This window comes from Apus apus, chromosome 1 (assembly GCF_020740795.1).
Source record: "Apus apus isolate bApuApu2 chromosome 1, bApuApu2.pri.cur, whole genome shotgun sequence".
In the NCBI taxonomy this organism is placed as follows: Eukaryota; Metazoa; Chordata; class Aves; order Apodiformes; family Apodidae; genus Apus; species Apus apus.
In genome coordinates this window covers 23,504,532-23,528,081 of record NC_067282.1, presented here as the reverse complement: position 1 = coordinate 23,528,081, position 23,550 = coordinate 23,504,532, and the positions used below count along the sequence as shown (strand labels likewise).

At 42.7% G+C, this 23,550-nt stretch overlaps 1 protein-coding gene across 4 annotated transcripts in view; it reads left to right on the top strand.

Annotated features, from left to right (window-relative positions):
• STARD13 (StAR related lipid transfer domain containing 13) overlaps positions 1 to 17,866 on the top strand; it is a 303,125-nt gene extending 285,259 nt beyond the window's left edge. For all 4 annotated transcript variants that reach the window (XM_051630188.1, XM_051630178.1, XM_051630205.1 and 1 more), the window contains 8 exons: positions 1 to 160; positions 4,419 to 4,617; positions 7,647 to 7,854; positions 8,914 to 9,028; positions 9,786 to 10,007; positions 11,162 to 11,379; positions 14,425 to 14,601; positions 14,979 to 17,866. In XM_051630188.1, the coding sequence (XP_051486148.1) occupies positions 1 to 160; positions 4,419 to 4,617; positions 7,647 to 7,854; positions 8,914 to 9,028; positions 9,786 to 10,007; positions 11,162 to 11,379; positions 14,425 to 14,601; positions 14,979 to 15,096 (1,417 nt within the window). In that variant the 3' untranslated portion in view covers positions 15,097 to 17,866. The remainder of the gene's footprint in view (positions 161 to 4,418; positions 4,618 to 7,646; positions 7,855 to 8,913; positions 9,029 to 9,785; positions 10,008 to 11,161; positions 11,380 to 14,424; positions 14,602 to 14,978) is intronic.
• The last annotated feature ends 5,684 nt before the right edge of the window (positions 17,867 to 23,550 follow it).

Genomic DNA, 23,550 nt, shown 5'->3' with positions numbered 1-23,550 from the left:
GTCTGTGCCAAAGTTCATGAAGAGGATGAAAGTTCCTGACTACAAGGACAAGAATGTCTTTGGAGTGCCTCTGATAGTTCATGTCCAGAGAACAGGACAGCCTCTTCCCCAGAGCATACAGCAAGCGCTACGCTACTTACGGAACAACTGTCTAGATCAGGTATGAACTTTACTCCAGGGACTCTTCTGAAAAGCCACCCTGAGCAAGCAATGGTGAAGCTTTTTATACGTGGTACCACAGTTCTTTGAAAATTGTTCTATCTCCTGTTGGGCCCACATCTGCTCTGGTGATTTGAGACTTGGTGCCAAAACTAATGGTTTGCCATTTTGAGGTTTGTATCCAGCTACTCCCCTGAGTCCTTGTAGCTTTAATAGTCCTGCTGAATTGTATACAATAGCCTACCTCAAAGAATGACATGAGATCTTAATGTCTATTGAATCAGAGCTCAGGACTCCCAGCTTCTCTCTGTAGATGCACTGCTTATGCTTGATTGTTGCCACTGAGGGTTAACTGCATTCACCATTTCACAAGATATGGTACAAAAGGTTTTATTTACTTAGCAAAGAAAGAAAAGTCCAAGAATAGAGAGCAAACTCAGCAAAATATTCCAAGTATTCTGTTGACCAAGTCGGATACATCCAGATAGAGTTAGGTCAGCAGAGGTTCAATGCCAAAGCCATTACAGTACGTTTCCTTTTATAGTGTTCTTAGTTACAACAAGCCAGCTGGGAGACCCTCATGCTCAAAGTATTCAGATTTTTTTTTTATTCCCTTTAGCTACAGAGCAGGAACATTCCAATCATATTTTTAGTCTCTTCACCTGAGGATGAGGATATGTATCTTTACGAACATAGGAGTGGGAGAAACCTCCTGGCTGACTGAGGTCATTCCTTTACTATTAATGACCTTATGTCATATGACCTCTTCCATAACTGCTTTTAGATAGTTGTAAGCTCAGAAGGAACAACCAGCATTTTGCTCTGCAAACTCTGCTGCTTTCCTAGCTCTGAGGACAGGAGAAGGGTGGAAGTGGTTACCTCTGAATCCTTCCATTTTCTGATCACCGTTCTAGTTGCTGTTCAGGTTGTTTTATTGGGTGACAGTCATCTTTCCCAAAATGGTAGTCTAAAAATGAGCTGTGAATCACAGCTGTTTCTCCTTACATCCAGTGGGGAGATGCAGGCCCTTCCTATCCTTTCTCTCTGACTGTAAGGAGATTCTGTAGTGATCATACCTTGGATTTTAACTCCTGGTGTCAAAAGAGAGGTAAGTTCTGCCTATCATATGTAGAGGCAGGGGAGTTGAGGGATGGGAGGAATAGTGTGCTGAAAACCTATTAATAGAAGATGGCATAGAGACAACTAGAAGCAATTTATTCAATAGCTAACATGCCTGGTTATTACTGTTGTAATCTGGGTTTATATAATGAGCAGGGAAACACAGTATAGCACAGAAAAGTGAGGCAGCAAGCCTGGAATCAGTGGTGGGATTGGAGAAGACTCTTGCCCAAGTACGAGGAACAGGAGATCTGGAGATAGGGATGGACTTGTCAGTTAAGAAGCAGAGTGATAGGAAGAAAGAGAAAAGAGGGGGAATAAATGGAGGAGGAAGTAAGAGGGTAAAACCAAAGAGAAAGAAAAAGCTCTGGAGAGATCTGAGGTGGTCAAAAGGAGTGTCCGTGGGCAGTCTCAGAAAATATCTGCTCAGAGAGAGGGGGCTGATTTGCTGGTAAGAATCAGACCTGTGTGAAGAGCCATTTCAACTCAGCTTTAGTTTCCACTCAGAGTGAAATTGGGAAAATATTGAGTAGAAAATGAATGAGGAGGTACAGATTGAGACCATTTAAAATATCTTCCCACCAAAAACCTTTCTAGGCCAAAACCCTGCAGGAAGTTAATCTTCTCTGCTTTACAGTCATTCCCTTTGTTCCCATTTAATTTAAAGTCTCCTAATGCCTGGCCAGTGGTCTGAGTAGCCTTCAGCCTCCCCATCATCTTCCTTATGTGTCTCTTCAGTGCACTGCAGAAGGCAGGCCAGAGTTCTGAACAGGCATCAGAGCTTCAGCTGCATGCACTTGGTGAAGGTGAGATTGCCTTAAATCATTGTAAGATCTGACTCTTGGCACTGAAGTATCTGAGGAGCCTCACCACTATTTGTAGCATATATTATTCAGTTTCAGCTTGTGAAATAAAAACTGCTTTGCCTTTGTCAACTGTATCTTTGTATCATATGGCTACTTACAGGGCAGATGATCCACAGCATGAGCATAGCAAAGAGATTGATAAATCACTTATTTTTAGAATAAGTTTGTGATATTGCATAACAGAGCCTAAAACATTATTTTCTATCAAGTGAGTAACTATCCTCTTTTGTTTAATTAGTATTTTTTTCCAAGAAAAAGGGAAACAGGAGTTTGGATAAGTATCATTAAACAAAAACAGAGATCAAGAGTAGCAGAATGATGTGCAGCAGGAGACTGCACAGGTGAGATTTGATGTTTGACCTCTCAAAACAGACTTAGCTGGAAGTTTTTGAAGGTTCTTTGAATTCACAAGGACACTTGCCATCAAAAGCAGAGAACTGAGCCTCCACTCTGACATTTATCTACCACATGCCAAAACTGTAATTTTTTTACAAAATTACCATAGGTCCTTCTGCATCTTCATCACACATTTCTAAGAGGAAAAGGCATTTTTAAAAAGAATAGAAAGGGAAAACCAGATGAAAAGAGCCAGATGCTGTTTTGTGTGTATCCTCTTGTCAGAACAAAGAGTGGAGCTTCCCCTGTGGACAGAAATACAGTGCACCAGGATGTACACAGGGCACACTCCAGTCCCTCTTCCTACACAGACATGTAGCACATGAGCAATGATAAATTAATCACTAAGAAGACATAGCAGAAGAACCATTCACAGCCAGTGTGGTGGAGCAGTTCATCTCCAAATAAATACATCCGTTCACAGAGTTGCATAGTATGTAATCAGTGTCATTAATGCACAAGTTAACAAAACTCCTAAATACCATGTTCCTGGGCATGGGAAGTGTTCTGGGGAGAGGAGGAACCTACATGAACTCTGTGCCAGTAAAAGTGAGATAGGAGAACCAAAAATCATTATTTCCTTGCCTTTACAGGTAGTTGTTGGTGGACCAGTACATGAAGGGGGGGGAGAAGGGGGGGCATACAGGGAAGCTGGGGAGGGACTTCTTGTAAGGCATGTAGTGATAGGACAAAGTGTAACAGTGTTAAGCTGAAAGAGGATAAATTTAGATTAGATCTTAAGAAGAAATTCTTTAATGTGAGGGTTGTGAGACACCTGTACAGATTGCCTGGAGAAGTAGTGGATGCCCATCCCTGGAGATGTTCAAGGCTGGGCTGGATGTGGCTTTGAGCAGCCTGGCTTCGTAGATGAAGTCCCTGCCCATGGCAGGAGGGTTAGAACTAGATGATCCTTCCAACCCAAACCTACCAGAAAGCAGAACTGACCACCAGCAAGACAGCGGACACAGAAGACTAGAAAGCCATAGCTCCAAACCTGAAATGTGTTTTTTTCATAAGTCTTTCTCAATATTTCACCTTTTCCTCTGCAAAACTGAAGGATAAAAGGTGCTAACACTTCCCAAATAAAACACTGTAAACTCACTTGGGAATAAACAATGTGGTTGAGGCACAGGAATTTGCCCTGGGGGAAATTCCACTGGTGAGAAGGAATAAAAGGGCAGCACTGCTGTGAAGGCACTTGCAGGCATCATTTGAAGAATTGCCACTTCCTTTAGAATAGAGTGAAGAGGATAAAAATGTATCTTAGTGACACTGCACAAGTAATCCCTCTGTGGCCCCCACTTTCAAACTGGGGTTTTCAGTGGGATTTGGGGGAATTGTTGGAAGCAGAGAGCAGGAAGGGGGAAAAAAACAGATTTGGTTTTGATGTTAAAGTTATATCAGGATGTACTAGTCTTTTGCCACAGCATTTATTACTTAGCTGTGCATAATATTTTCTTGTTAGTCTTCAAAATACATACGCAAATAAACATGAGGAACCAGATTCTCAGCTGGAGTAAATCAACAGCCAGTCACCCAGGCCAAGCAAGCCACTGCTGATTTATATCAGCTGAGCATCTTGCTTGAACTCTTCAGGCAGCAGGGAAACCACATACACTCTGAACTCTCCCTCTAGGATGGGATACAGAGCAGCAATGTTCTTAACTCTTACAGTCCTGCTGTGAGAGCATGCACTTGCCTGCAAGACTGGGCAAGTCATGACCATCACTTTTGCACATATTTCTATTATTCTTGGCTAAAGTACAATAAGCAATAAGTTCTGGTCATTATCAAAGTCCCCTGTAATCGATTTTTAAAAATATTTATGTATTATTTAAGTAACTTTTTAAAAATTAATTCAACATGATGCCTTTTTAGGTGGGTCTGTTTAGAAAATCCGGAGTGAAATCCCGAATCCAGGCTCTACGTCAGATGAATGAGAGCTCCCCAGAAAATGTCAGCTATGAAGACCAGTCAGCATATGATGTGGCAGACATGGTAAAGCAATTTTTCAGGGACTTGCCTGAACCTCTTCTCACCAGTAAGCTAGGAGAGACTTTTCTACACATCTACCAATGTAAGTTCCAATATTTTTATTATTATAAACAAAGATAAAATATTACATATTGTGTAGTAATATGTTGTAAATTATTTTGGTATGTTAATACTGGGGGGGATTCTTTCTGCTTACCTCCAAGATGTGTAGAAGAACATTTGTGCCTTCAAAATCTTTCACTGAGAAATTTTTAGAACTGCCTAAAGGTTTCAATGTAAACAATTTCAGGGAAAGACACTGCTGGCATCTTGAGAAGCTTTGAAAATATCAGCCTTACCATCAGAAAGAAGCCAGAAAGACAAGCTACTATGGATATAAAAAGTGTGAAGGCTCATGTTTTTGTCATATTTCTTTAAACTGTGGGCCTGTTTCATGCAGACATCTCAATACAAGTGTGTCTTCTGGGCATGGAGAAGTGGTACTTGACAATAAGAATATAAGCCTGTGTAGTCCTCTTTCTTGCTGTGACTTAATTATTTGCCTTTTCATTATAGTCAAGAAAAGGTACGTGCAAGGCACTTTCATATACGTTCTCATCTTCTGTGTAAAAATCTCACAAGAAAGGAAGAGAAACCAGAGGATTTTTTCTGTTCATTTCAACCTAAGCCGTCTTCAGCAAAATCTGAGACTCAAATTCCTAAGAATGATGAAAGTCCCTGTAAATCAGGAAATGACAGTGTATCTCTTCGCCAGACTTAGGGAGAAATAAACAATGAGGGAAACACTGAAAAGCCAGAGGAATTAAAGCTTTTTTCCTGACAGTGTCCATTCTGAAGGCCAGTCATCCAGTGCTCTGACAGATACAGAAAAGCATACCCTGCCAGCCTCAGCCAAATAATTGGAAGCACTAAAGAGAAGTGTCTAGTCTTTTCACTTGCAGACATTTCAGCTGCCAAAACAATAGAAAGCCATTTTTAAACACTGTATAATGCCATTGCTAAAGAATCTAAGTTACTTCTATGCCTCCCTTTACTGTAAAAATCTGTCTGTCACACACAGTCACTAATGTGTTTAACATCACAGTGTCTGTAGCTGGTAGAGAACTGCTGTGATCCTGCAGGTGGGAGACAGCATTGCAAATAAATTTAGTGGATTTAGTCATACATGATGTTTTGGGACACAAATTAACTGAAACTATTTGTGCCTAGCCCTGAAGCATCATTTCCCCCTCTTCTTTCCTGCTTACAAGTTGCAGGTCTTGTTTGCCTAAGCACACAGCAGCAAGATTGTTCAGAAGAGCAACAGAAACTCTTAGTGCTAATAAAATGGCAGTCCAATAATGAACTGGCCAAGGAGAAGATTATCTACTAGAATGACATGCTCTACATGTCCTTGGAAACAAGTCACCATTAAACTATTGCTTGATGAAAAATAGGATCTTGCCATAGGAGAGGCTGCAAGTAAACTACTCCCTTGCCAAAGGAAGAGAGATGTGGAGGATCTCAATGCCATTGGTGCCATTAGGCCTGTAGCCAGAAGGAATCCCCATCTCCAGGTCGAGAGCCTGGCATTAGGATTCACAGCAGTCAAGAGGCTGAATGCTGACACATTGCTACCAGCCAATAAAAAAATGCTGTAAAAAAGAGCAGGGGATGACTCTGTAACCCTGCATGGTACTATAGTGGGAAGTCTGAAGAACTGTTTATGCTCATCGGAGAAGGAATAAAAAGTCCTAGGAAAGATTTTCTGGAACTGCACTAGTACTGTAAAGGTTTTCAGAAAGACTTGAGGATGGGTCTGTTTAAACCATGGGGGTAACAGGAAAAGATGGGCTCTGGAGACACTGGAGACTAACACTTGGATTAAGAATGAGTGGCAGTGGTGTCTTTTTTCTATGTGACCAACAACAAATATGTTGTTCTGTTTTCGACAGTACCAATAAAACTCCTTACACAGAAATACAAATGTTGAAAATTGCTGGGATACCAATTGTATTTCATAATGTCTGCAATTATATAACTCTGTAGCTGAAAGTTTTTCATCCCCTTCATCCTATTTAACAAATTATTAATGTGAAGTTAGGAAGGATTTTTTTCTCCCTTAGTGTATCGGTGAGGGATTTCTGATTTTCTGGGACTCGCTGAACAACTTCATATAACCAGAATGGTCTGATTTGCTGTAACACAGTGGGAATGAGATTATAAGTGTAGTAGTCCGTGCAGCATAGTTTTGATGAAACTTTGAGGAAACTCCATTTTTCTAAAAACCTCAGTTGCCCAATGTTTACCTGTGACTTGAAGGGCTGGCTGATTTTTTTCTCTATGCATCAGGCTCACCAGCACAACAGTATGAGTGAGGGAGCACAAGGAGGCTATCTGGAGAGCAGAGGCTTCTCTGACTTCTCAGAAAGACCTGGCCTTGCTCCTTCTAGAAAGTTGGAAGCATTGGGCTGTGTTCCATTTGTCATTCACGTCTGAAAGATTTTAAAATAACATGTTTGTACAAGGCTGGCAGGCAGAGCTTAAAAGCTGGCTGTTCCCTCGAACTGTAAATCTGCTTTTCTTTTTCTGACCAATTACAGTGTTTTGTAATAACCTGAGGAGGCCTCCAAGTCCAAACTGAGAAAACTTATGGTAGTTTTAGAAATTAATCTGTCTGGGGTGCTATTTAAGTGTATCCATTACTGCTTTCATTAAACTCTTTTTTTACAGTTTAGGACACAAATGTAAGTACTTTCCCAAAGCTTCCCTAACTTTTGAACTGTCTTCTCAGAAGACAAGAGAAACCTGGAAAATACCACTTAAAGATTTAAGTACTGAGTCCTGCTCTCCCTTCATAAACTTTAAATGGAGTTCATCCTCTCTTGGGGAATAGCCTTTTGAATGAGCAGAGACATGTCATACACTGACTGGGTGACCTGTGCTTAATGGAGGAGCAAATACCAGGGGCCCTCTGGCAACCAGCTGGTCTTCACCCCTTCATCCCCTGCCATCTGCCTCTACAGAAAGACACACCTCGGGTGTTGAATGACTCTGCGACCTCTCTCTTGTTCCTGGCTCCTTATCTGATCTGACCCTTGACTCCCCTGCATGTCACTTGCTTTTCCTCAGACGTCCCCAAGGAGCAGCGGCTGCAGGCGGTGCAGGCAGCCATCATGCTGATGTCCGATGAGAACCGGGAGGTGTTGCAGACTCTGCTGTGCTTCCTGAGTGATGTCACCTCTGTGGAGGAGAATCAGATGACTCCCATGAACATAGCTGTTTGTCTGGCTCCTTCCCTCTTCCATCTCAACATAGTGAAGAAAGAAAGCTCACCAAGGTAAGTTTCCTCTCTACACCGTAAATAGTCATGTCCTTCATGCCAGAGAAGTTGTGGATGCTCCCTCCCTGGAAGTGTTCAAGGCCAGGTTGAATGGGGCTTTGAGCAACCTTGTCTAGCGAGAGGTGTGTCCTGTCCATGGCAGGGGTTGGCAACTAGATTATTTTTAAGGTCCCTTGCAACCCAAACCATTCTATGATAATATATAATAATGCTTTCAGTGTTTCTAAAGGTACGCAGGATAAAATTTTCCAAAGCATCTGCTTTTCAGCATGTTTCCCAGGGCATGGCTTCAGTGAGGTGGGAAAGCCCATGCTGCAGAGCCAGCAGCACGTTTGCATGTGCACAGAAGGCATTTTTTACAAGCCCAGCAGCCATTTCTGGCTGGCTGTTGGGAATGTGTAGTGCCTGCTTTCCCTGTGAAATTTCACTGAAGCACTAATGAGTTTTGCATACATAATGTTGGCTTCTGTGAAGGGAAAGGGCCTGATTTTGTTCTGGCTGAAGTGAAAGATTGACCATATTTTAAAGGATTTTAATACGTAGATTTTCAGTGAGTGTTTTTTCACTCTCTATTTTCTGGCTACATTTTGCCACTTGGGAAACTGAGTTTATTTCAGGCCATATTAAGATGGTCTGTAACATGGTGTGTATAGACTACATAGGGCATAGATGTCCCTGCTGACTTTCTCTCCTGCCTCTGGTTCAGAATACACTGAGATTCATGGTCTTGTACATGTATCACCAGTGTCTGAGCAAGCACTTCAAGCAGCAACAACATAAAACACTGTACATCATGTCTGTTTGAAGTCCATTCCAGAATGTACAGCACCTAATGCACGACAAACATTATCTTTCCTGCTTTTACCTTTGGCTGAACAATATTTTAGGTAAACATTTTTTTCCTTTAAAAAAGGCCCAACACTTTGAGCAAGCTTTGTGATAAATAACAACTAAAGATAGGCTTTTCTCTCTGGCGTTCTGAATATCCTGCTGCTGTTTGCTTTCCTATTAAAAAGATTCACCTCTTTTTACCTGAGACATTGAATTCAATTACAGAGTAATACAGAAAAAATATGCAACAGGGAAGCCAGATCAGAAGGACCTCAGTGAAAACCTGGCAGCTACTCAGGGACTTGCTCACATGATAATGGAATGCAACAAACTTTTTGAGGTGAGTGAGAGACTCAAACAGCATTATTCATGGCCACATCATGCAGCAGCCTTTGAAGTATTTATGTTTATTCTTACATTTTCTGTCTCATATTAGCTCAGAGATTTATGGTGTCTCCCTTACTTGTAAAGTTTATTTATCTCATTCCTTTATGACTGTTCCCTTCTAGCATTCAGCTACTAAAAATGCAGGGTAATTGTGGCAGTTTTCAACCCAAATTACTGGATTACGCAATTTTAGTCTAATTACAATAAAAATCTGCTGGTTTAACACTTGATATTATTATAATGCTTTTACCACCTCAATTAATACTTATTCATCTCAAAAAGAAGAGTTGATACACGATATTTCTGTGTGTCATGCAATAAAGTTAAAATGACATAGGGAGATGCAGTCTCCCTGCATCTTTCACTGCAGGTGGAGGAGAGATAATGCTCATATCTCCCTTCCCCTGAAGCACAAGGCAACTTTTCTGGGGGGCTAGAGGAGTAACATAGGGGTGTTGACAAACAGCTGATCAGTCTAATATGGTTCTGCATGAGCAGTGCTATTCTAAGCTAAGGACAGTTTCATTACACTACACTGATTTTTCATCTTGCATAAGAAGCAAAGACAGAAATAGGTATCCATTTTACAGAACACAGCCTCACTGCAATTGGGTGACGAATAGTCCATCAGCCTAGAAACGCACTACCTTAAGGAAGAGTTCTCAGCAGGAGGTTTTCCCTGTGTTTTTTCCCTCCCTCCTGTGGCACAGGTCCCACACGAGATGATCACCCAGTCCCGAAACTCCTATGTTGATGCAGAAGTGCATTCTCCCACCCTAGATGAGCTCGGGAAACAAGTGGATGAGGAAGGAGGGAGCTATCAGATGTACCTGGAAAGTCTCATGCACAATCTCCAGAAAGAAGCAAAGGAGAAATTCAAAGGATGGATCACCTGTTCCAGTATAGAGAACACAGAACTTGCCTACAAAAAGGTAATTTAGGGTGGTGTAGCCATCTTCTGTGAAAGACCCCTCCAGGGAGGAGCTGCTGGTGGTTGGGGGGGCAGTAACAGGGCTCAGGTGGGAGTAGGATGGAGAAGAGGGGAGGGAACAAATAGGGGCATGCACAGCTCTGAAACAGAGCAAATCTCTGCAGAGGAGACTGGGAGCCCCTGGGGCTCCGGGGCAGGAGTGGGGACCTGAGAGCTTTGGGAAGAAGCAGTTATAACAACATGTAATAATTTAAGGTGGAAGGTGTGGAAGGTGTGTTTCTGGGGACACAATGCTGGGTCTGTGGGATGTGCTGGAGGTTTCTAGAGCACTAGCATTGGTATGTGAGGAGGCCAGGGTAGGGAGGGGTTAGAAAAGCAGGGCTTGCAAGATCCAGTGCTTACAGTTAACCTATTTTCTGCCTGAAATACAACAGCCCTAAAACCATACAGAAATGCTGTATGTGTGGAATTTAGGATATCCATCTTTTATGTAGCCTAGCACTTTCTGCTCCTCTTACTGTGTCCTGTGGAGGTGTAGCAAGTAACAGGAGCTGTGAGCTAGCAAGAGTTAGCAAGCAGTTTGTGTGTTCCTTCTTTGAAAGGCATTTTCCCAATACTTCCCTTGCAGCTATTTTGAGGAGCAAACATCTGTGTATCTAAAACATAAGTGAATCAGCATGTGTTCTGCTCTTCCACCAATTAACCAGGAGAGTTAATTGACCCTCCGTTGCAGCTAGTGCATCAGATTACCCAAGGTGGTAGCTTTATTTCAGCCCAGGGTTTTAGTCTGTCATATGCTTTTACTTCTACACACACTTATTCTTCATTGTATGTAGGATGCTTGGGGTTGAAAAAGTGTTTGTCACACTAGAAATAATAGAGCAGCTCCACTGGTGCTATGGGAACTGGTCCAGATATACACTGGTGGGAGAGTAGAAGTAATAATATCACTTCAGTGTTCCATCCAGGACTAGGATGCGTGTGTTTTCACATACAGAAGGGCAACAGCAATAGCAATAATTGTAGTGATCAGCAGGGAGATTTGAATGCTTTTAAGCCGAAGTCAGATACCCATACTAAGATCTTGTCCTCAGTTATTCTCTGCTGAACATATGAGTATAGATCATGGAGTTTTATGTTGCTACTTTCCTCCAGGTTGGGGATGGGAACCCCCTACGGCTTTGGAAAGCCTCAGTGGAAGTTGAAGCTCCGCCATCAGTTGTCCTGAACCGAGTGCTAAGAGAACGTCACCTCTGGGACGAGGACTTCTTGCAGTGGAAGGTGGTGGAGAGCCTGGACAAGCAAACAGAAGTTTACCAGTATGTTTTGAACAGCATGGCTCCTCATCCAGTCAGAGATTTTGTTGTTCTAAGGTAAGCTAAGGGCAGTTCTCCAGTAGCTTTGCTTCCTGCTGTGCATGCAAGGAAGATCTGGTTTTATCTCAGCCTTTGCATTTGTGTAATTGTGCTTTGAGAACTCTACTCCTGGGCAGCAGAGTTGATTTCTCAAACGGAATTAAGATCGTACACCTAGAGCATGCTGACCTTCTCCCTGATGTAATTTGAGCAGCACATACTCCTGAGGCCATAAATATCATTTATTTCTTAGAACAGATGTCTGATAATAGCTGCTGTTCTCTCTTAGCTTTGTTGTCAAAACAGTGCAAATAGAACCCAATTGTTTTCTACACTGCCTTTGCTCTTCTCTGGGGAATGTTTGATGTTCAGAAGGCAAATGTTTAGTAGAGAAGATAGTGGTGCTTTTAAGCTAAGGTTGTTACACAGTGTTTATGTAGGTTGTTATTTTAGCTTTGCAGTTGGAGAAAGCTAACCCATAAAGATCCTAGTGTGGAAATAAACAGAAGGAGGCAGTAGATATGTATTCTGACTGCCTTTCAGGGGATGATGTCTCTCAAATAAATGTATATCAATATTCTAAATTCAGTCCCAGTTCTGCCACTGTCTGTCTGCCCATAAGAACAGAAAAAAACATTCCTCTTATGCACCTTCTGCCTTTGATATCCTGAGCCTTTGCTTGCCAGGAGCTATTGTGGAGCTGCTGACACATTTCACTTACAGGGTCAGTCCTACAGTTATTTATTTCAGGAATATTTTATGCATTCCCATTCTTGGTCCCTGCTTTCTTTGATTGAAATGATGTGCCAGAGAAATACTAAACAGTTTTGACAAAGGAAATAGTCCCATGAGTCAGAATTGTATTAGAGGGAACAAAGATTGAAGGAAGAAGATGAGCCAAATAAAAATAATTATAATAGTACATCCCTTCTGTGAACTTCAGTATTCTCTTAGAGAATGGTAACATGCAGATATAAGGAGAGAATGATTGGAACTCTTAGAGGAAGATATAAAAAATATATTGTGTAAGTTCTTTATAATGTTAAAACAGCAGTTTTTCCATTATTTTAATGCCCTTGTCTTCCCACAGTATACTGGGCTAAATTAGTTATTTTATAATTAATTTTCTTATATAATATTACTGACTTAAAGCAGTGCTAACCCTGGCTCTCTGCATAGCACCAAGATGATTGCCTTGGAGCAGCAGGAAGGTTTTGATAACCATAATCCTGTCCTCTTATTAGCCACTTAGTCCACTATTAGGTTTCATGGTGCATTATGTTCTTTAAAGACCTGCTGTGCAATCACATCAGTTAAAGAAAAATCTTGTCATTGAGTTCTCATTCTTTACACTAACCCAGGCAAAATGACCCCAGGATTGAAATACATATCATAAAACTGAATCCTGGTGGGTTTTTAGGGGCTGAAAACAACAGTCAGGCAGATCTGTCAGATTCTGTTGTTTATCTCTTTCACTTATATCATTAAATCTAGAGCAAGGTTAGCTCTAGTCCATTTGATACCTTATGATTGGCGGGCAGTGAACAGTGAAATTATAATTCATCTCTGGGTACATGAATTAATACATTTTAACAGACAGCAATCTTCCCCTTGCTAATCAAACTTTTGGCTGTGAAAGGATAAACTTAAGTTGTTGTTTCGGTTTTTTTCCTTTTTCTTTTTTTCTTTTTTCAATTTGCTGGTCACAACAAGGGGATTAGGGTCCCTTGAGAAGACAAATGGTAAGAGGATAGGGGAGATGTTTCATGTGCCTGGGATCTGATGCAGCTCTCAGCTGCACTGCACAGGCATCACTTTTCATTAAAAAACTCCTCAGATGTTTAAAGTTCATTGAGTACCAGGGCATCTCTGAGTTAGGTGTCATGCCCATTTTTTACTACTCTAAGTCATTTAGAGAAGTACAGAAACTGGCCTAAATCTGCATAGCTGGGAAAAGGCATCATAAGTCTTCTGCAATCTCTGGGATACATGGTTTTCCACCTCACAAATGGCCCAAGTAAGTGTGGTGCAGGTACCAAAATGATATGGTCACATCTAAGGACTGTGCAGGCAATCACAGTAGATGGTTCTGCATTTCACAGTAGCTCTGAGGTGGGATTTCCTACCGTTCATCTGTTTCATCTGCCAGGAGAGCTCATCATTTTTATTAATGCCCAGACACATGTTAAACCTTCTGAAGTTAGTATCTTACAATAAAAATGCAGAGTGTGAAAATTACCTGCTGAAATCCAAACTTCAACAGTCCTTTCAAAGCAGCTTATCTGCCCAAACATGATATTTTCCAAGGTAGCATAATCCCAGCCTCAGACAGCCCATGGCAAGATGGAGCACATTACACAGCACAGCGGGAATGTCTCACTTCTTCCCACAGCATGGCAAACAGCATAGGCCTATCCCATGAGATCCAAGGCAGATGAGAAAGATGTGAGACACCAGAATGCATTGAGAGTGCTCACACAACAAGAAAAAATTTAAGTATTAAAATCTAGGTCACCTGAACTTGGTGGAAAACTTCTGCAGCATGTAAGAGAGGCCAAGAACTTGGGAGAGGGAAAAAATGAAAAGATGTTTTGTTTTTAACGCCCTTGAGGCATGTTCTGGCAGTTTCAGAAGTCAGTGTGGGTAGTAGTAAGGACTTCTGCTCTGCTAAACTGTATTTGTAAGTCTGCATGGATGCAATGCAACATGCCAGCCCTTGCTGGATGGCTCATGCTCACTTTATCTCCTTTCCAGAACTTTGTCTGCCTAAAAAAGGCTGTATCATACCCTGTAATATGTAATGGTTTCAAAATGCTTGGGTGGCAAAGCAAAATTTCTCTTCCTGGAGCCTGCAGCAGCATAGATAGTTTGGCCATTCCACATCATGGTCTGACTCCCTACTGGGGAACATGAAACTCCTCCAGGGATTCCTAGGACAGTCAAGTGGCATTGCTGACAAGAAGGATAAACAGACAAGCAAACAGTAACTTTAATTTTGGTTCTTACTCACGTGCCCAAAAGTTTTGTTACTGAAGTGATTCCATCTTGAATGTCTTGCTGCAGGACATGGAGGACGGATTTGCCGAAGGGGATGTGCATGCTGGTTGCCATCTCTGTGGAGCACGAAGAAGCTCCTCTTATGGGAGCTGTGCGAGCCATCGTGATGGACTCTCAGTACTTGATAGAGCCATGTGGCTCAGGAAAAGCCAGGCTGACCCACATCTGCAGAATTGACCTGAAGTAAGTATCCCCACCTGCAAAGAGCAGATGTCCTTTCAGCAGGGCAAAAAACTCCAGCTCAGAGAGGGGAGTTGCTTGGCACAGAGGACATGGTCAGTGTAGCTTTGCTGCTTTGGAATCTTCCTGCAGTGTTTTCCATCCACCAGACTCATTTCTCTGCTCAGCTTCTACTGCTGCTGTGATGTGATCATAGAAATAAAATCTGCTTATTTGATTACTGTAAGGGAGAACTTCAGAGTAGGCTTGGGATGACAAGTATTTGAAGTCCCCACCAGCACTGTGGGCAGCAGGGAGCAGGAAGCATGGCAAGCCCCTTCCTGCAGGGCATGTTTCTTGAGTATTTGAGTTTCTCAATAATTCTCTTTCCATTTCTTCAGAGGACATTCCCCAGAGTGGTACAACAAAGGCTTTGGACATCTGTGTGCAGCAGAAGTTGCCAGGATCAGAAACTCATTTCAGCCTCTGATTGCAGAGGGACCAGAAACGAAAATCTGAGGAAATGTTCCTAGGAGCCTGTGAGCATAAATCAGGGTCTGGCAGGGAACAGGGATGCTGAAAGCAAAGGTTTTATTTAAGCTGCAGAAATCGGACCAGACCTGGGTCTGTACAAAAGTGAAACAGGAATTTTATAGGAAAGTCATTTTTTTTTCTGGAGACTTCACATCCCACTGCCACATCCCTTCTGTATTAATTTCAATTATTGAAGTAAACGTTTCTTCAGAGAGCTTTTATCATTATTACTTTAAAATCAGATTATTTCCATTATTTGTGTGTTACATAACTCTGGTATTTAAAGGCTTCTAAGAAGCATATTTTAATTGTAAATAAGTTATGTACAGTGTGTATATACTTATCTATATTGTATCTATATATATGTATATGTATAAATTAATTATTTTGTATATAACTCAGTGCAAGTCACTTGCATCAGTTGGACCTTAAAATGAATCTGTCACTTGTTTCTTAGTGTGTCACTGCTACATAAGCTGTGTTTGCTGTTATCACAGAGCTCTGGGCATAATCCATGTGATAACAGAAACGCTTGTTCTCAAATATGTTTCATGTTCATGTATGCTGTGAGAAGGTACCTAGAAATAGATGTAGGGAGAATTAAAAGAACTAAGCAGGAGGGAGGCTATTGTATGTTTAAAAATAACGAGGAGTGGATCAGTTTCACCAAATAAAGTACATGGAGAAATGTAATGGAGAGTGAGGCATTTTGAAGGCCATTTATATTCAGCTGCAGAAGGCTTGTGACTGTTAATACATAAGGTGTTGAAAACTTACCTGTTGCCTTAATTAATGGTATCTCTGCAGCTAGAGAACCTCACTGTGTGCAGTGTTTGAAGGAACTGGTCATTCTTGGAGAGCACAAGGTAACATTGTGTGTACTGAGGTGTCTGAAATCAGGCTGGTCAGTTATTAAGCAGTAAATCTGGGGGGTTTTAGCATTTTGTCTAGGTTCTGAGTCAGTGTTTCTGTGTTGTTGTTTCCTTCTCCCATAGAGATGGCTAATTATTAAGAAACTCCAAAGCAGATTTTCCACATTCAGTGGACACAAAGATGTGCGGATGAATGCCATGCCTTTTAATATTCTTACTATACAAATAGCTAAGCTTTTTTTAAGCACAACTTGGAAATTTAAAAGACTAAATGCAGACTATGTTTGGAAAGATTGCTTTTGTAGTAACGGCAAGCATTTTCTTATTATATTGCACTGAACTGCATGATTGTGCCTCTACAGGCATTGGTGGGAGCAGGATTAGCCCCTGACTATGAGGAGTAGGAGCTATTTAAGCCTATTTTATCATTTCATTTTCAGGGACCTATTATTTTGCTAATGGAAGAATGCTTTAAAAGTAATAATAATAATTTGTTGATGTTACCTTTGAGGCAGGGTTCTGTTTAATTTTTAACTAACCTAAGACCAAAAATTATACTACATCTATGATTCAGTAAGAATGCACAAGCCTGTTAATACAGTTCTTCATTAATTGCATTTGTTCGTTTTTACCTTTTTGCTGCAAAACCAGCTGAGTCATTTGTAGCCAGTGTTGTAGCTCAGTCCTTCCAACAAAATCCACTGAGGTTTAGTATGAGGTCAATTAAGAGGGACACATTTCCTACATGAAGCTACAGTTCTGTGCCCTGATTCAGTAAACAGGAAAGTCTCTTCAAAGCCAGTGCTTTGAATCTGCCCCAGGCATGGGGCCTGTGGGGTGGACCATGTGTGGTCCTTGATTGCTGCTAGAGCATGGTCCTTCATGCACACACATAAGGGCTTGGGGTGGGGACAGCCCTGCAAGCCAGTGGGAGTTTGGGGTGGACAGGGGCACGGTGACCCAGCATGGTGTCCTCATGGAGCAGCATGACCCCAGAAAAGTCACTTGTCCTCCCCCCTGAGCTGTCTCACCCACATTTTACTGTGCAGCTCATAGGATCAGGGAGGTAGGCTGCCACGAGCTCTTGCCATGAAGTTAAGGCCAACAATAGCTGCAATGTGCAGTTTTTAGGTCTTAAAGACAGGGGAGTGTCACCCCCTCACCTGGCGTGTTGAGGACTGACAGTCACCTGCCTGCTGCAGGGCATCACCACTGCCCTCATCCAGCCCTCCCGGGAGCAAGCCACGGCTCACCAGCTGGTGGGGCAAGGCCGGTCCCCTGGTCCCAGCAGGACTGCCGTCCCAGAGAGCAGCACCTCCTCCCCAGATGCCTGTAGCCATGGCAGCAGGTTTCTTGCTGGCTGTTTTCCAAAACACGAGCAATTAGAGCACTTCTGCTATGTTAGTTTGCATAAATGAATACAATAGTGCCTCAGTATTAGTGGGTGCAGAATTTCTGGCCCTGGGAATAGCAATTGTCTGACAGTAAATAATTTCTTAAGGAAATGAAGGGGAAACCTTGACAGTGGTTTTATCCTGTCTGACAGGGCATCACTCAGCTGGAAGGGGCCCTGTGCCACTTGCTGCTGTGAGCAAGGTAGTGTTGTCCTACTCTTGCAGAAACTCTGTCATGTGCTTCTGGCATCTCTAAGCCATGTATCAATGAAATAAAATTACTTTAAAATGCACATTATGCCATGTCTACCATTCAGCTACCACAGTATTTTGTATAGTTACATTGCCATTGAGAATACATTATGATAATTGCATTTTTAACTGTTATACTCATATCAATACCTCATATTTTTACCTCATCTGTTGGTATCAGTCATTAATTGTAAATAAATAATTGCAGAGTTAAATAAATTTGCATACACTAAAGAATTATTTCCTTTGTGTGCTCATTTCATCCACTGGCACAAGAACACAGCACATTTAAGCCCTTGCTTTCTTCATTGCAACCTGCTGTACACTAAACTGTTCTCATATGGGACTTAAGTGATGATTTTAGGCTCAAAATGATATTGTCTACTATGCTTATTCTATAGTGTTTGTAAGCATACAAGAGCTTCATGGACAAAATTGTTTTCACAAGAAGCTTAAGCAGGGATGGCTGGCTTCAGAAAGGTAGACACAGGTCCTCAACAGTGTTCAGGCCCCTGACTGCCACTGAATTCAACCACATTTTGCATCTATGTTTGGGTCAAGTCCAGGTTCATAAAAGTGACTGTGGAGCTGGGATGCTGGATGTTGGTTTCTCATTATCAGACTTCAGCCATCTCAATCCCCCAACCCATTGCAAAAGAATAAAAATGCAACAGCAGGATAGTGATTCCCGTATGTCTTACACATACCTGCAGATGGTCCCCCTCTGGAGGGGCCTGTCTCTCTTCTGCTCTCTCTTGAATTGTCAAAAGAAGCAGAGTCTCAGAAAATAGGTTGCTGAGCAGGGAGTCAGCTATGAGAGGATATCTAGGAGGGGACAATCCTTTACATCCCAACAGTCAGGGAAAGCTCCGTTTTAAAGTCTGGACTGAAAGGAAGCACTTGTCTCTGATTCTCTGCCATGGCTGAGATGGTCAGCTGTGTAAGTTCCTCCTTTCTTAGAAGAATTTTATTATGTGGTATGCTCTCATTGCCATCTCTCCCTCCTACCAACCCACAGCAATGTCAGGGCAAACAGTCTTAACCCTAACAGCACTGATGTCTCAGCTCTTGGTATGTGCAGTCTTCATAATGTTGACTTCTCAGGCATCCATCCACTCCACAATGCCTTGCAGGAGTCACCAGCAAGGCATCCTCTGATGCACTTGCTTGGCAGAATCAGTGCCAGCCTCAGAGGATCTCTGCATGCCTATGAGAAGTTGATCTTTGAAACGACACATAGTTGTTAGATGAGAGCACAGACTGAACACACTGAAGTGACTGTGAGATGAAAATATTGGAAGAAATATCCAGCATATTGCTGGAGCCTGCAAATCAAACAGGAGAGGATGAAAACTGATACTGCTGCTCCAGCTCAATAGTGACATGGAAGAGCGTTGGAAGTGAATGCAGGCCTTGCCAAACAAAAAGCAGCACTTAAAGTGCATGATCCTCTCACAGTCCCTTGGGGATTTATCGTGGCAATGCTCTCCTTGCCAGATATATGTGTCCATCACAGCAGCACTAGGGCTTCATCTGGCTGGGTGCTAAGCCAGGCAGACCATGCTGTTACAATTCCAGTTGCATGTCATGGTGTGCCAGGTTCAGGAATATGGGGCATCAAACCCTAGATTCAGAAGAAGGTGGGTGTTTGGACTTTGTTAACATGTACAATTAAATTTGTGAGGCATCTGGTTCCCTCAGCATCATGGGTCACTCAGCTATACTATGTATAAAGCTAACATCTTCCCCCAAAGAGTGATGGATGCAGAGCAGGTCCCACTCAGCACTGTGTGACTGCAGACTGTCCCGCTTCGGTGGGCAAGAAGCTCTGCTCAGCAAACAGACGGGTATGTGCAACTCAAGGGCTAACACAGAGCAGAGCAATGGGTCTGGGTTAATGAGCAAACAACAGGGAAAACATTACAACACTCCAGGTAGCTATTTGCCTGTCTTCTATAGGCTCATGCTGAGGGAGGTCTCACACACTCCCAGATACCCTCCCTAACCCACAAAGGACCCAGACACCAGTGACTAGCTAGTATCTCTTGCATAAAAAGTAACATGGACACTTTATCTCCTCCTACCCCTTTGACTCCGAAAATAGGATGTTTATCCCACTAATGATCTCCCACAGGTAGCTATTTTCCAATGCTCTCTTCCCTCTTCTGTCCTTATTCCCAGCATGGCTGTGCCCAGCTCACCCAGCCCAGGCTGCACAGGAGACCACAGACCTTCAGGTCAGGACGATTGTGGCCAAGTTGTCAGCAGTCCCAGTCGCAGCTGCAACAGGGGTTGTCAGGCAGTGCCAGTCTGCTTGGGTTTGGGTCTGCAAATGTCTCATGCCTCACAATAGGGACAAAACTCCAGGGTGAGGAGAGATTGTTTCTGTTTCCTCCAAGGAGGCAAGAAAGCAAGAGAAGGAAAATAAACACACAGGTGCTCCTCAGTCCCACCGCAACACAGAGTGAGCCGCCACATCTGTTTTGGTTGTGTACCCTTCCCAGACACCCAGACAAAACCCCATCCATAAATATCACCTTGAATGGAGTTTACTAGCTGGCCATGCTGATGCCCAGCCAGGGCCTTACATCTTTTTGAGCTGGGGTTATCATCTGGTTGCCTTGTGCGGATCTCTCCACACTCAAAGAGGTGCCAGGACACTTGTAAATAGCTGAGCAGTGACATTCATCTTGCTGCTGAAACCACCAGAACAGCAATGGAAAAGTTTATGGGTTTTATCAATGCAAATAAAAATAATGGCTGTAAATAATGAAAAACTAAATATCACTGCTCTAAGCCGAAACATTACAATATGGCCTCCTTGACCTCCCAGTATTTCTTGCCTTGGGCAACCTTTTTCAGCAATCACTGGTATTTATCAGAAAAGAGATACAGTTATTGCATTCAGCTTTTTCAAATAATTGAGTAATTTAATCTTTTAAGTGCCTCTGAGATCACTCGCTGTAATTAAAGACAGAAGATGAATGGCTGAAGTGCAAGAGCAGTGGAGGACTTTAAAAATGAATGTGTCCTTGACTGCGTCTCCTGTGCATTTATATAATGATGATCCTGCATTAATATGACCAAACAGATGAAAGGAGAAAATAATAAGAGCTTGGTTGCATTATTTTTCACCCAGCCCAATAATAACGTCTCACCAGCTGGAAGAATGTGCCTGTGAATACCAAGCAGGATCAACCATGTGCTGCTGAGCACAGGACCCCGCTGCCTCCCGCTGCGAGGTGCAAGGAAAGGCAATATCTGCTCATGGATCCTGCAGCAATGTGGCTGATAAATGAGTTACAAATGTGTATAAAATTCACAAACTGCCATCAGAAGAAGACCTAAAGGCTCAGCTAGCACGGAGAGAGACAACTGCAACACTGGCAGCTTACTTTATGAGCATTTATTTTCTCAGATTTTGGAAATAAGACCTACTTGATCCTACTGGAGAGCAGGAGGCAGAAGGGTTGCTGCAAAGTAATAACAATAATAAAAAAAAAAATTCTAAAGGCTTGTAAGCAGCAGTTTGTGTTCTAAATAAACTATGTGCACTGGCACACCTCTGTCGTACCTTTAGCTCCCCGTTTCATAACCCAAGTGGAAATAAATATGTGCCCAAAGAAGAAAGAGGAGGTGGTGAGAGAGCTGAAGCTGACCCTGGTCTGTTCTTCAGGCATCACAAAGCCCTTGGATGATGCCTGCCCCAGGCTGGAGGAGCGGCAGCCTCACACCCCTTGGGGCACCCTCGGGACTGGTGGAAGAGGCTGCAGCCTGCCGGGAAGCCCTCCTTGCCAGTTTGCACCCCACCCTTTCCTGGCAGAGCATCCAATGGTCTCCAGCTTGACTGTGCTGTTGCCAGACTACAAAACTTTGTCACCTCATAAAATTTTACAGCCCAGGTAGTTTATACTGTTACACCTCTTGAACTAAACACTCAGCCAATTCTCGGTTCCCTTTGGCAGGAGGAAAAACAGATTTCTTGGGTCAGGTGTTGTGTTTGTGTAGCTCTGCTGGTTTACAAGCCCTGCCGACAGCCCCTTACAGAGCCCCAAGTGCAGAAGGCAGCAATGCAACAGCCAGTTGGTTGCCTAGAGCCAAGCCATCATTTCAGGCAGTGTCCCACCGGACACGCTGCTGGCACTGTGCTTCCTCTGGTCCTCGCTGCACAGCCTGCTCTGAGGCACCTGGGGCTCAGCACTGCTCCAGCTTGGACATGCAACCCAGCAGGGCACAGCCCCAGGGAGGAGCTCCAGGTGGGATCCTGAGAGCCAGACCCATGGGACTGAGAAGGTGCTGCCCAGGTCCACTCCTTCCCTGCAAGGACGGATGCCATAAAAAAAAAAAAAAAAAGAAAAAAAAGAAAAAAAAAAAAATCAGTGAGAAGTAGATTATATATTCCAGGTTAGGATGGAAGAGTGAAAGCTCATCCTTCCCTGCCAAAAAAAATGTGTTACTCTCTTAGTAGGAAAGAAACTCTTTCCACTAACAGAAAAGAACTAAAGTAGAAAGTAATCTAACTTGATGTGAATTTCCAGTATTTGGAAAGCATCATCACTGTCATTCCCGCTGCTTTGCTGAAGGCCAGTGACAGCCACCACCTCTCCCACCCACAAGTGCCCAGTTTCCTTCTGTGCCTCAGACACACATGGACCTCTTGGGGCTCAGGCCAGAAACACATTTAGATGAGCTCAGGAAAGCTGGGGCCAGATAACAATGCTTCACTGTGTTTGTTGTGTTGTGAGTAACTCTTGTGATGAGGAAAAGGCTTTTTACAGTAAAATTCACCATGGAGGAGGTACATCATTACAAGACAAACAGGAGAGGTAGGGCGTTTTCAGAGCAGATTTGTTTTTTTAACAAGGAATATTCGGAGTCCTGTGGCCCATCCGAATGCCAGGTGTGTGTGTTCTCAGCTCCCAGGATGAGGAACTCAGGCATCTGTTTGTGCCTGTGGCTTTCCTGCCCTGCTTTGTTAGTATTTTCCCTGGCTTCTCCCTGCCCCACTGGCCCTTTTGCTGCTCCTTCACAAACATACAAAGCATCACAAAATAGCAGCCAGCAAAACGTCAGCACCCACAAGTGTCTTGGCTGCTGTTATTTCAACTTTCTGGTTGCTTAACAATCTTAATTTTCTCAGAACCTTTTGACAGTGGGGTTTCTGTTTAACTCACGAAACAAAATAAAAGCCTCTGATACGCTGGAGCCTGTCACTTTCACCTCACCTCGTTATTCCTTCTTTTTCCAATCTCTTTAAGGGTGGGCTTAACCAGCCAGCACCAGCCATAGCCTTGTGACTGTTGGCGAAGAGTGGTTTGGCAATCCATGAGTGGCACATCAAAGATGGGAACTGTTTTCCCTTCTTTTCCTCACCTCCTCTTCTCAGTTTTGCATGACTGAAGAAGGAACAAGACTGAATATTCTCAGCTGAAGCTGAAATCTAGCACCTAAATCTGACTTATTCACCCTGAATAAGGACATTTTCACCTAAGGGGTTTTTGCAAGCAGAGTGAACAAAACAAGCTCTCTAAATGACTCAAAAGCAAATAAATACAATGCAAGGAGAATAGTGAAGGGCAAGTTCAGTGCTTAAACATGCTGACACTTGTATGACTACTGTCCCACTTTTTAGTCTTTTCCCTTTCTTCTTCCTTTAACCTTGACGTTTACTTTCAGTGGGATGTTTAATAAGGATGCCACCAACTGCTTCCAGCCACAACTACGATGACAAAATCCTTCAAGCCTGTGAGTAACTACACTGGAAGATCTGTCAAATTTACTGCAGTGTTACTATGGAATAAACTATTACAGCAAAAAACTCATACTAGTATGGTTACTTCCATAGTTTTTTTTAAATACCAATAGTCAACCTAAAAAAAAAAACAAACAAAAAACCAGCAAAAAAAAATAATCAAAGAACC